Source organism: Centroberyx gerrardi, chromosome 11, assembly GCF_048128805.1.
Source record: "Centroberyx gerrardi isolate f3 chromosome 11, fCenGer3.hap1.cur.20231027, whole genome shotgun sequence".
NCBI classification, from domain to species: Eukaryota; Metazoa; Chordata; class Actinopteri; order Beryciformes; family Berycidae; genus Centroberyx; species Centroberyx gerrardi.
In genome coordinates this window covers 3,807,749-3,822,060 of record NC_136007.1, presented here as the reverse complement: position 1 = coordinate 3,822,060, position 14,312 = coordinate 3,807,749, and the positions used below count along the sequence as shown (strand labels likewise).

Below are 14,312 nucleotides of genomic sequence, written 5' to 3'. Positions count from 1 at the left end.
GTGTGTGTGTGTGCTTGTATTGTGCACCATGTGGCTCTAACTCCTTGTTATTTTGGTCCAAATCAACACCATACCTGCCATATTGACTCAGGCAGCATCACTGGCTCCAGTTAAAGGTCCAGTGCAATGAGAATTGCATTTCTCAGTTTTATGGTATAATTTAACAAAGGAGCTGTTAATGTAAAGTTACCCAAATTATTATAACTGTCAGCATTGTGGAAATTTGAAAAACTCTCTCTCTGGTTGTCAACAAAATCAAACAGATTTAGAATTCCAGTCTACTTCCTATTGTAAATGATGTCACCTACACCCAGGTTTTAATGAATGCTCTGATTGGTCGACTGTATGCATAGTTAATCAGGTCTCCCATAGTCTAGCCAAAATCTGAGAAATCTTGTCTGCAGTGGAAGGTTCAGCTCTCACTCAGTCCTTCAAGCTTTGGGTCTTGACTCGGTCTTGACTCTTGACCCCTTTTGGACTTGGTCTCGACTCAAACTCTATTGGACCCGGTCTTGGACTTGACTTGGTCTCGATTATGGTGGTCTACTAGTGTTACCAACGCTACCAACATGCTGCACCATGTACCCTCACATCACAGTGGAAAAACCCTTTGAAATGGCATTAAAAAGGTCTTAAAAAAGTTCTAAATTTAAAGTCTGCCTGTTTATGATTTGCCCTTTTGTTTTGTTTTGGGTTCTTTTTTCCCTCAGAAATAAAAAAAGGGATTTTTATTGAGCATTGAGTATCAAACCCAAAGCTACCATACCATAAGCTGAATGTATCGTTACATCCCTAATTAATACATTAACTGGTAATTACTTTATTATAAGGATTTCAACATTAAATTTCTTTTTTAATTAATGATTACAGTAGCCGTCTGAAGACATTATTACATTATCTGGAAATTCATTACATGAACATTTTTTATTACCCATTCAGAGGGATATTTTATGACATTTCTCTCTCTTCTTCACCACTCTCTCTTTCTCTCACTTCTCTCCCGATGTCTCTCTCTCAAGTTCTCTCTCTCTCTTTTCCTCAGCTCATCTCCATTTCTAGCCCAATCTTCTACTTTTTTTTTTTTTTTTTTTTTTACATCTCTCTCTCTTTATTCTCTCTCTCATCTCTTGCCACTCTCTCATTTCCCTCTGATACTGGAGATGTACCTCTGATGTTTGTTTTAGTTAACGCCAGTCTCCTTTTAATTTGATTTTGATGAGCATCCGAGCATTGATCTGGATATGGAGTGGGACTGTTGAAGGGGAGGAGGAGGAGGAGGAGGAGGAGGAAGAGGAGGAGGGATGAGGCATCTGTTGCCAAAGATAGACTCATTGATCTCTCCCAATCTAAGACCACACAGCGCAGCGCCCATCCTGGCTTCTCCAGACAGACATTACTGGAAGAGAAATGAGCACTAATCGCCCGTGGAGAGTATCTCTCCCCCCGCCCCCTCCCCCTCCCCCTCCCTTTCTACATCCAATCCCAGTCTCTCTTCTGAGTTTTCACCTTTTTTTTTTTTCTTCCCCTAACTGAAGTGAAAGTTGACAAGATCTTTTGTGTGCCGGGTAAGAGTCGTGACTCATGAAACCCGTTCAAGATTCAGAAAGATACATGGATACACACATGGATTTTGTCTGGCGTAAATAAATGCAGAAAAAGGGCAAAAGGTGAAAAATATTCATACAACCCCGAATGAAGTTGAATTTTAAACCCATTAGTCAAGCATCAATAATTCATCAATAAGCCGTGCATCCTAATTTGAATAATATTGGCAGAATATTCAGAATGTGGTGTTTTTGTGATTAATGCTGGAATAAATTAGACCGCCTGCATCAATGTTTATGTGTAGCACTTGGCACGTGGATATAAGTGTGTGTGTAGTTGTGTGAGTGAGAGGAAGAGATGCGCGCACACACACACACACACACACACACACACACACAACACACACACACACACAGAAAAAGTGTTTGCATTTGTGTGTACACGTGCTTGTATGCAAGTGTCTGTGTTTCTTATCAAAGAATGCAAGGCGAGTGACTCAGTGTAGCTCTTTAAAGGGCTCAGTGTGTTGTTGTTGTTGTTGTTGTTGTTGATTTGTGTGTGTGTGTGTATGTGTGTGAGTGTGTGTACTTGTATTTTGCATGTGTTTATGTACAGATGAAGCCAAGTCTCACTTTTTATGCTGTACTGTTGCTCCATCCCCAAGGGGAAATGTTTGGAGTGGAAATAATAAACAGTTTTGCATTTTTCAGCCAGTTAAGTTAATAGGAATTTTCTGGTAACTAGCTGGTTGAAAAACATTGAAGTTTTGTCTTATTATGCACTAATTTGATTCTACTTGTTTTTTGTACTGCAGGATAGATGTAGAATAACTGCATGAAAGTGGATTTTTACACCGTATATGCATGCATGAGTGCGTGCGTTTGTGTGTGCATGCATGTGTGCACATGCTGTATATTCACCCATATGTTTGTGTGAAAATGCACGTGTCCGTTTGTTTATGTGTCCCATCGTGCATGCGGAGCGGCGACTCACCGTAGCTCTTTGAACGGCTCGGCCCTGACATGCGGCGTCTCCACCGAGTTGCTGAACACGGCTCCTTCGGCCCCTGGAATCAGAGAACACAACATCAGACGGGAGGCCGCCGCCGGTCGAGAACACAAGCCCCTCCCGTCCGATCGAGAACACAAGCCCCTCCCGTCCGATCGAGAACACAAGCCCCTCCCGTCCGATCGAGAACACAAGCCCCTCCCGTCCGATCGAGAACACAAGCCCCTCCCGTCCGATCGAGAACACAAGCCCCTCCCGTCCGATCGAGAACACAAGCCCCTCCCGTCCGATCGATGGACATAATCTCCGCGGCCGCGCCGATCTATACGGCTCCGGTCACCGGGCAGGACGGGCCTCGCCTCGCCGATAACATGGACTCAGACCGCTGAAGTACACAGATTGTTTTAATTAGGAGGATGGAATACTCATTGCATTATTATCTTATCCAGAGTGAAATACAGTGAATGAAGCAGCAGAATAAGCGTTAAACCAAAGGAAACCAAAGAGACGAGAGAGGAAAAGATCCAACGCTGCATGGTGAGTCCAGCTTTCTCTGCTGCTGTGTAGGAGACAGTTTGGATGAAGTTTTGATTTGTCACTTCTTGTGGGCGGAGAAGTGTCCGTACTTAAAACCAGTCTGGGCAAATACGGCAAATCCATAACATCTCAATTAGTGGAGATGGGACGCTCTTTTCTGCTGCAGCCCCACTTTGTCATTTAGGCTGAAAACATGAGTGTGTTTTTACATGAAAATCTTCAAATCATATCTGACAATAAAAATATTCTCAGATTTGGGTCCGGGAGACTAAATCTCATCAAATGGGGGTCTGTGGCTTTGATGTGGACTAAATTAGGGTCCTTGATATGAAAAAGGTTGAGAATCACTGCGCTACACTACATGTAAATAGTTGCTCTCAAATCCTGAGTTCCTGCTTGTTAAGAGAAGTTACTGACAAACCCTCAGCTCTGATAAAGTATATTAAGTACTGGAAAACTGTACCAAAATACTACTCAGTTACTCTTCACCCCGCGGCTCTGATTGACTGTATTTCCAATGCAGCAGCTCAGCTGGAGTAAACCTAAGCGCTCAGGCACATCAAATCAACAAAGGATCAGGCGCGGATCAATGGCCATGACTAAATGTGTTTCAAAGCATTTTGAGGCGCTGCTGGGAATCCAAATGCCTCTCAGTCTCTCTCTGACACACAAAAGTTTACTGCAGTAAGTTATTTAAAAAAAAAATCACAAAGTTCCAACCTTGTCCAATGCAATGTTTGTTGGCACTTAGCCCTTATCCAGAGTTCAGTGTCTTCCTAACAGACACTTCAGTAGGAAACATGGCTGAGCCCTCCATTATGGGATTATCACCCCAACCACTGGCCACCCTGCTTTCAAAAGAGGGGATTTTTTACTTTTATTTATAGATTGAACACTGTGTATCCGATTTTTGTGGAAGTTCAATATGACTTTCTCTAAAATATAGAGGATCCAGTCTGTGAAGGTGTAGGAGTTAAGTTACCTGCTATCCTGTAAAAATGATTTCGGTATGCTTTCAGTCATTTTATAAATGTAGATAGATTGATAGACAGACAGACAGACAGACAGACAGACAGACAGACAGATAGATAGATAGATAGATAGATAGATAGATAGATAGATAGATAGATAGATAGGGTTGGTCACATACGCATAAAAGACAGATCCCACAGTCCATAAAAACACATAATAAAAACAATACATTCCAACAGGACATAAATATTGCTCAGGAACCAGCCAAAGCCAATAAAAATCCACTGTGATACCAATATAATGCAATGCCAATACACAGTATATGATGAGATGTAGGCTTGTACAGTACAAGCCAATACAGCAATACAAAGCCAAGTCCTGCACATAGAAACAAGGCCAACAAATACCCAATACACACCAAATAGAGCGCCAATGTCCAAATACGAATACATTATGTGTTAATGACAAACTTTACAGCTGAAGGCACAAATGGCAACTTTATTTTTGCAACTTATTGACAAACCAATCTAACAAAGACAACAAAAACAACAAAACTGTAATACTAGCACTAGATACATAATGTAATAACGTTATGCAAATTAGGTGAAACTGAAACTAAAACTCATCTTCGTAATCGAAGAGGAAACTTTAGATGAAGAACTTGTAGCCTTTCTCTAGTTTAGATCCAGGAGTCAACAAAAATAGTCTTTGTACTTCACCAATGTTAATTTTGGGCAGGTTGTGGAGCGATTTAGTGAAGGCCAGAGCTGGCAACAGGAAGTTGTAATGCACTGGTTTCTCAATAGCCCCCTTTCCACTGAGGGCCAAACCTGGTGCTTGAACTTAGTTCCAGAGTTCCTGATCCCTTTCCACTGGGTTGGCCTGGGCCAAAACAGGGCTAGTCCAGGAACTCAAGTCCCACTACTTGGCCCTTCCAGATCCTCAGGGCCAAAGCTGTTAGCCCTGATGCTTATACATCATCACATTCTATATTTTTTCAAATAGGGGGTGTTGCTTAGTAACGTCTGTAACTGAGTGCAGCCATTCCTACATTAATGAGCATCTATCTTTTAGAAACTAGGTATGTTAATTCTTAAATCTGCATTACTTTCAGCTGCTATCTTAGAAAAAAAATATGTGTTGCTACATACGGAAAAATTAGACTGTTAAGAGTCGGAAACAACTTTTTAGCCTGATACCGTATATTAAAACCAACATTGGCCTTATTTAGCTGTAAATACCCCAATTACTATCACTTGCTTTCCAAGTTTGACACACACAGTAGTAAAGGACTAATGTTAAAGGAACAAATGTTAAAGTAAAAAAAAAAACTGCCTTTAACAAGTTTAGCCCAGCGCTTAAGTTCCAGGCTAGAGTTCCTGGGCCAAAGTTCTTGGGCTTTTGGCCTTCAGTGGAAAGGGGGGTCATGTGGAAGCTGTTACCATGACAACAAGAAAAGGGCCTATTCAAGTATGGTCTGAAACTTCCTCCTGGTTCTTTTCTCCATGACTGTTTATAGGGAGTCAGGAGTTAAGCCAGTTATAGATCCTGCCTTTCTAATCAGTTTGTTTATCCTGTTCCTGTCATCAACTGTAATGCTGTTTCCACACACACCACAGCGGAAAAAAGGGACACTGGCCAAGATGCTTTGATAGAAAACATTCAAGAGTTTCTTACTCTTCAACCTGGATTGAGCCTTTTTAAATACAGCATCAGTGTTTCTCTTTCCAGTTCAAGTCCTTGTCAACATGGACACCCAGATATCTGTAAGAAGGACCAATCTCAAGCTGATGACCTTTAATAATAAGCTTTAATAATAATGACCTTCTACTTCTTTTTTCTAAAATCGACGACCAACTCCTTGGTTTTGCCAATATTAAAGGGTAACTTCGATATTTTTCAACCTGGACCCTATTTTCCCATCTTTTTGTGTCTAAGTGACTAAAGGGGACAACAATTTTTGAAATTGGTCCAGTATTGAGCGAGATCGCTTCAGCCGGCAGCCGCGAAACGAGCTGCAATGTAATCCGACGGGGCAAATCGCACCGTCAATGTACGTCCACTAAAAGTTCTTGTTTTTGCCACTGACAGGCTCAGATTGTTATTATAAGTGTCTGACAACATTATAGAAAGGACCCTACAGAGAAATGAAACGTTTTTCTTTACCTTTCGCTTGATCCGGTCTGTGTGTAACCAAGTCTCGCTCAAGTCTTGCGAGAGTTGAGTTGTTGCAGGAAGTCAACTGTGGAAACGTGAGTGAGAGTTGGAGAGAGGAGTGCCGGGAGGAGTTGTCAGACACTTGTAATAACAATCTGAGCCTGTCAGTGGCAAAAACAAGCACTTTTAGTCCCCTTTAGTCACTTAGACACAAAAAGATGGGAAAATAGGGTCCAGGTTGAAAAATACCGAAGTTACCCTTTAAGATTCAGACGACAAACATCTCAACTTCCTCTGCACAAGGCTGGTCCTCGCCGTTCAATATCAGGCCTACAAGGGCAGAATCTGAGAATTTATGAAGGTGACAAGGTGTCACTTTTTTAAATGTTCAGGTCCAATGGCCAACATCCTCTAATTTACAGTCAATTACCTTCAGGTCACCTGGGTAGTTTGTGTTGAGACTAACAAGCCACCAAAGTTTGACTCATTTTCAGCTGCACTGGGATTAAATGGTTGAGGTTCGCTGGATGTGTGGAAATATTTACAACTCTCTCATTCCTCCAGGGAGCTTTTTAAATCACAGCTCAACCTGGCGAGGAGCGGGGGGGAAATCTATATGCAAAGAGTAGCTTTGGCTTGTTCATGAGGGAGAGATAACTCTCCTCTTAATGACTGCTACAGGTGGAGCAGCTTCTGCTCTCCTGAGGGTTTTTTTTTTTACCTTTATTTAGGAGGACGTTTTTTTTTTTTCCTTAAATTATTGGAACCATTACGTATTTTAAAAGGTATATTTATTTCATATGGATCGTGAACAGTATATGTTCACATGGCAATCGCTGACTGTCCCACCAGATGTGCTTTCGTGCGCACCGGTGTGTGTGTGTGTGTGTTTGTTTATGTGTGTGTGTGTGTGTGTGTGTGTGTGAGAGAAATGGCTTGTCAGTTTGCAGATTGTTGGCCTTCTCCTACACTCCCAAAATCCAATGGCCTTCAGAAACAGAATGTAGGAAAGCAGAGACCGTGCATGTTGTCATGATAACTGACATTTCAACATTTTCAAATTCAATAATGAATTTGATAAACTTTTGATACTTTCACATTCTGCAAGCTGAAATGTATTTTCTGCGTCTCCTCCAGAGGGCGAATGTGTGTTGACCGGAAGAGTTGAAGAGCAAGTAAACACTAAAACATATATATATGGGAATTGTTGCTGCGCTGCTCTCGATGGATTGAAACTTTCAAGCCAACTTTCACACCCCAATCAGTGATGTCAAAGCAGCTGTTTTGCCTTTGACGGCTGATGGAAAACACCTGCTGTGACGTCACTGACTGGGGCGTGGCCAGAAGTGAAACATGCTTTAAAGTTTCAACCCATAGAAAGAAGTGCAGCAGCAATTTTTTGCTCTATGTGATTTAGTGATTTGCTCTTTAAAAGAAGCAGAGGAAGGAGGACTGGAGTAGACACAGCTGCAGTCTGGCTCTTGACGTTGGACTGCAGCACTCAGCGCAAAATTCAAACAGCGACAGCGTCCAACAGGCAACCACTGCTTGAACTGGATCCCAGTCAAGACTGATGCCAGGAGCGAAACAACAAACTATGTCGTTTAGAGAGCCAACTAAGAACATCTAACCCACATCGACCCAACACCCACATAGCAAAAGTTGCTACGAAGCTGTCCAAGTCAACTGTGCTCATACAAATAACTTATAACAAACATCTAAAACATCTCAGCGACCGTTGTTACTTATGGTTTTGGCTGTTTGCTGTGATATTGTAGTAGTGTCAAATTTTTTCACTTTCCAGCACATCCACAGTCTTCTACTGTTAAATATTATTTGCTAATAAGTTACTGTACTTGTTTTAGTGCTTCAGGAAACCCTTTTTTCAGGTAAACTACCTTACACTCAATGAGGAGTCCTCCAGACCAACAAAATGAACAATTATTTTGACCCAGGTCCACTCAAGCTCACTGGGGTCGCGTTCCTTGCTCAACGGCATTTCAACAGTGGCTGATGAGGGAGGGAAGAGCGTTTCTTAGTCGTTGATGTAAATACAGCAGAGGATAAGAGGAAGAAATGAAGACTGCTGGGAGAGAAGGAGAGCAGAGAAAAAGGAGAGAGAGAAAGGGGAAGCAAGTGGTGAGAGAGAGAGAGAGAGAGAGAGAGAGAGAGAGAGAGAGAGAGAGAGAGAGAGAGAGAGAGAGAGAGAGAGAGAGAGAGAGAGAGAGAGAGACCTTTGATGTTCTTTAATAAAACATCTCACATCAAGACAGATGGAGAAATAACTAAAAACGTGTTAAAAACTCCCATTAAAAATCCCCACACCCCGCTGCCAACACACACACACACACACACACACACACACCTGCAGCTATGAAGGTATACAAAGAAAATCCCTACTGCCAGTTGCCCACAAAAGCACCAGTGACATTTCCATAGATACAATAGCGCCGGTCAGACCGGCCCGGAGAAACACAGGAGGGTGCAAAGCAAAGTGGAAGCTTTAGCCTCGCCTCGGTGCATGTCACTTCCTCTCTCCTGCGGTGACGAGTGTGTGGAGATGAAACAGAAACCTCACATTACAAATCGCAGCAGTCGGTTGGAATAAGAGAACAAAAGCGCTCCTTACCTTGCTGCTCGCTGTCGCCCTGCCTCCACTTTAAAGGTTTAGAGTTCCTGTTCTACTTTGTCTCTTTACTTTGGAGATATCTCTGCTGCTCAGTGCTGTGGTGTTCCTGCACTGCACTTCACACACACCAAACCAAAGTGTGTCCACTAGAGGTGTGACCAAGTCAACTTCGCTCGAGTCCCAAGTCAGTCTCAAGTCTTGAGGCACAAGTCATTAATGTCAAGTCTGAAGTCTAAAAGTCAAGTCAGAACAAATCAAGAGTCCAGTATCAATTTAATATCTTAAAGAAAACTAAATATCTAGGACTTTTCAATGCAATATGGTTTTAATAGGATAAAAACTAAAGAGCATCATGAGTTTGATTTCTATAATCAGTTTCAACTTCAATAAATTCAATCATTCCATACAAATTCAGAAAACAGAATTTAAATTCAGTCGTCTGCTGGAACAAATCTCATCACTTTCAATCTGAGTCATTTACACAAACACAAGATCTCAAGTCAAGACTTTAGAAACCTTTTCAAGTCGTCAAAGTACAAGTCAGAGTCAAGTCCCAAGTCACCAGAACCCAAGTCAAGTCGAGTCTCAAGTCTTCTCTTCATACATCAAGTCAAGTCTCAGGTCTTCTCTTCATACATCAAGTCAAGTCTCAAGCAATTCAAACTGTGACTCGAGTCTGACTTGAGTCACAATTCCTGCTGTCGTCACACAATCCTTTAGTGTTGGAAGAACATATCTTCACATTATTTGTGTCCACAACACGTAATCTGCATTGCAATTTGTGCTCTCTTTTTTTTTTTTTGGAGGTTGTTTGCTTTTCTCTGTCTGTTCAGCCATGGCGGCTATCGCTGCTCATGCTCACTACCCAGTTCTTCTTCTTCTGTTTATTCCAAACAAACTGGAAATGTAAAACGCATCACTTCCTGTGCGGCAGAGAGATTTTTCAGACAATGGAACATTTTTCATGAACTGAATATAAGTTGGATCATTATTGTGTTTTATCAATCAGAGGCAGAGAGTAGCATGGAAATGTCATAGATTATTGACATTCTGACATTGTATTGACATTCTTCTTAATATTTTTCTCACTGTCATCTATTTGTCTATCTATACAGCGTTGGGTTTATTCATTCAGCAGCATGTGATGACTCCATTTACGACCGCCGCTACAAATACAACATGATTTATCCGATTTGTTGATCTCAGGCTCCACATGAATACTGACAAGACAGCAGCAATACGTCACACGACTGACATGTTCATGTAACGGGGTGCGGGGGCATGACAAAAAATGATCCCAGTAAAGATTAATGTGTGTGTGTGTGTGTGTGTGTGTGTGTGTGTGTGTGTGCAGATATCAGTCATCAGTAGCCTGCAGTGTCTCATAGGTGATGGAATAGAGACACAGGAGGCTTGGAGGAAACTCCCTCAAGGTGTCACGGTGATGATGGGTGAACATCACGCTCTGTACATTAGCAGCCATCACAAGTCCAGAATCCTGCATTTGTTTTGATGCCCTCCTGTGTGAAATTCAATGTGGTCCTCCTGTTTAAATGTATTTGTTTGAATTTGTCATTTTCTTTATTATCTGAAACTCTGTTTTGTGTATGTAATATGTTAATTCATTTTAACGGCAATACACTGCAAAAGGTATCCACCTTAACAAGTCATTTAGTCTATTACAAACAAAAGGACAGTCCAGGCACTCCAAATATAAAAATATAACCACGAGGAAGAAAATACTTAAAAAGCCTTTACTGTAGTGTTTCAACCACTGTAGGTCTTCTTCAGGGTTTTAAAACGAAGAAGACCTACAGCCGGAATTCAAAGATTTCTGTGAAAATCCTAAAAAAAAAAAAATCCTCAGATCCTCCCAGATGAGACAGAGAAGCTCGCTGCAGCTTCTGCTGCTGCTGCTTCACTACTGGAATGAAAATGCACTGCTGACTGATTAGGTGACGGTAAGAAATAAGTGAATCCAAAATAAATTTAAATACATCATCAATTGCTTTGGATTTAAGGGAAATTTTGCCAATTACTTTAAAAAGCAATCATTTTATTTAGTCTGCCTATGGTACTATACTATACTACACTATACTATACTGTACTATACTGTACTGTACTATACTATACTGTACTATACTGTACTGTACTGTACTGTACTGTACTGTACTATACTGTAACAATTGCTCTATGCATAATTCCAGCGCTGTCCTGTATCTAAATGTGTGCAATCATACATATACACACATGCAAGTATGCACATACACACACACACACACACACAAACTACGCGTACACACATATATACACACACACACACACACACAGAATCCGGTGCCATCCGATTAGCTCATGCTCTTTTACTCATGCAGTCACACAGCGCGCTACAATCCACTAACTAGTTTATATGAATGCAAGGATGTGATGGATGTTTCACTGCAGTGGCTTCATAATAACATGCGGCACCATTAGATAAAGTCCCGCCGGATGTAATTAACCATTAGCACTTATGCAATGTTGTTTAGTGAGAAGCGAATCTGCAAAATCAATCATGTTTAATGCACAGATGTAACTGACGACTCGGCAGAAGCGCAGCGTGATCCGTCCCGCGCGGAATCTGCACTTTTTGCAATTGCAACTTTTTTGTTGCAAAGTCAACAGTTTGGCAAAAATATCGCCGGGGGAACCGAGACGGAACCGAGACTAATCTGTGATGCCGTTAAGGTGAATGACCTCGCAATTTTGACAAATCACTGGGCTGAAACCCGCTCTCCTCCTTTAAAGGAAAAATCCACCCTCAGATGCTCTTACACTGTTAAGATATCGACAATTTATCACGTCCAGTGTGTTCCCGGAGTTATTTTGTGATTGTAATTTAGTATTTTGGTGTACCCACTTTCACTCAACCTGCCTCGTCTACTTCTACTTCAGTTAGAGATTGACCCAGAATTACTTTTGACAACATCCAGAAAAGGGGGTTCTCTGTGCTGTGTAAATGTAGGTGGAGTGAGCGAAAGTGATTCTGTTGTACGTTTTTCCAGCTTTGAAAAAGTGAGAGCGTGGAGTGTCCAAATTACAAAAAAGCCGTAAAAGAGGGCGTTGTATTTCCCCTCAACTTTTAACCACAGATAAATGCAGAGTGTTGCTGCGTAGCTCAGCGGGTAGAAAACGGCACCAACCCTGCTAAGGTTAGGCGGGTTTTTACTGCCACCTGAACCACCGTGATAAAAGCAGACACACTTGTGGTGGATTGCGGTGTTATGTTGCAGAAAACTTTACAAATTGCCTCGTGATTTTTTCCAACAAAGCCAGAGCAAAGTGGAGCGCTTTGGGTCACGATAATCACAAAAAAAAAGCTGCAGAGTCCCGGAGGCGCGTGTAACGTCCCGAAGACGGAGCGGCTCGCCCTCTGAAGCCCCGCAGCGGCACAAAGTTTAATATTCAACCGTTCAGTCTTCCTCTCTCTCTCTCCCATTTTCTCTCTCATCATCCTCTCATTTGCTCTCTCACTCACTTTAATCATTTTATTTCCTCTCTGTCCACTGGCCAGACTCTTGCTCTCTCTCATTGTTTTCATTTCTCTCTCCCTCTCTCAGATGCGGAGTATATAATATCCATTCATTTTAGTATTTCAGTCAGACCGGAGGTGTAGCCAGCAGCCCTTTCTAGTAAATAGCCGGCACTCTGCCGGGACGTTCTGCCCTTTCTCCTCTGAAACTGGTATGAAGAAATCTGTAGCTTTTATTAAGCGGCCAATTCTCCACCTCGGTAGTAAATTTAGGCCGTCAAATATCAAATAATGTACGCAGCCAGCGGATTAGAGAGAGTGAAAGAGGGGGAGAATGAGAGAGGAAAGAGAGAAAGGGTATAAAGGGACAGAAAGGTGGGGAGACAGAGAGCAGTGGAAGTAAAAAAAAAAAAAAAAAAATGACAGAGAAAGAAAGAGCGACCAGGACAGAGAGAGAAGGAGCGAGAGATAGAGAGCTAACTATGGCAGCGCAGTGACAGATGGATCCGTCCCGCTCGGCGCAGGTTCGACTCGTCACATACAGTATGCAGGAGAGTCGTGACAATCCTCCGACAACGTCTCCCACGTCGCAGGTGAATATAAATCATTTACCCGGGGTCATATCTTTCCCCAACTCCTGCTTGTGGTTTTTTTTTTTTTTTTTTCCTGCCAAAATATGCTGACGGAGCGGGAGCGGGGAGCCGCGCCGGCGGAGTGACAGGTGAGCTCGACAGCGATCGGCGAGAGAAACGAGAGACGTTTTAACGGCGGCGGGCGGCTCGGCGTGGGCGACAGCGGCCGTCCACGCTGTCAGCTCCCGCGTCCATCCAGGCCGCCTGGCGACTGACGAGCTGTCAACCCCCGGGAGAGGAGGAATCATACAAACACCACCTTATATATACAGTATATAGTATGAGGAGCTACCGGTGGTTTTGCAGGTGGTTGTGGTGGAAGACTACGGAAGACTATTAGGGCCATTGTAGGTGATTTTATTTTGTTTTTACCACTGCTGTTGTTTTTTTGTTTTTGTTTTTTTGTAAGAAAAAAACTCAGATTAAAGACAGAAAATTTGTCAGAAAAGTTTTTTTTTTCTCACATATTTCTGAGTTTTTTCTTGTGAATTTGTGAGGTTTTTTTTTCCTTGCAAATTTCTGACTTTGCAAGTTTTTTCTTACCCCCCCTCTCCTACAGTGGCCGTAATACTGTTCCGTAGAAAACAGTCCAAATCAGGAGAGGGAAGTCTGTGGAGACTCGCCGGAGATGAGAGGTGAAACTCGGGTCGAGTTGAAAGCGTGAGAGAGGGACTCTGATTCTGCAGAGGCAGAGTAGGTGGGAGTGAGAGCCGTGTGATAGCAGACGGCGAGCCGTGGGACGCGGCCTCGCCCGCTCGTCATTAGCCGTCTTCGCCGCAGGCCGGGGAATGTGACGCGGCGCTGAAAAGGCCAAATTATCCGGCTCCATGCGGCCCGCCTGACCCCGGATCCCCGCGGGACTCCTCTCTCCTGACGTCTCTCATTAAGTCTCTCTTGTTCAGGCTCTGCCTCTCATCTGCTGCTCTCTCTTTTTATCTTTCTCCTGTGGACCTTTGCTCATGAACACACTGTCACTACCACAACTCTCTCTCTGTTTCTCTCTCTCTCTCTCTCTCTCTCTCTCTCTCTCTCTCTCTCTCTCTCTCTCTCTCTCTCTCTCTCTCTCTCTCTCTCTCTCTCTCTCTCTCTCTCTCTCTCTCTCTCTCTCTCTCTCTCTCTCTCTCTCTCTCTCTCTCACACATACTCAGGTCCAGACTCCCTAAGATTGTGTTGCCAGGGCAATTTGTGCATTTTTTTGCACCTCACTTGCCTGAGCAAAGACTTTTCATCTCAGTCTCTAAGAAATTTATGCAAATCAAGGCTGGCACTGTTGTGCCCCTAAAGCCGCCTTTATAATCTGATCTGTTTCCATGGATAAATG

The 14,312-nt window shown here is 42.7% G+C and overlaps 1 protein-coding gene across 1 annotated transcript in view; it reads right to left on the bottom strand.

Annotated features, from left to right (window-relative positions):
- The window catches only part of sgcd (sarcoglycan, delta (dystrophin-associated glycoprotein)), a 153,094-nt gene that overhangs the window by 22,391 nt on the left and 116,391 nt on the right, over positions 1-14,312 (bottom strand). Inside the window, exon 6 of the mRNA XM_078286903.1 lies at positions 2,539-2,611. Coding sequence (XP_078143029.1) covers positions 2,539-2,611 — 73 coding nt within the window. The remainder of the gene's footprint in view (positions 1-2,538; positions 2,612-14,312) is intronic.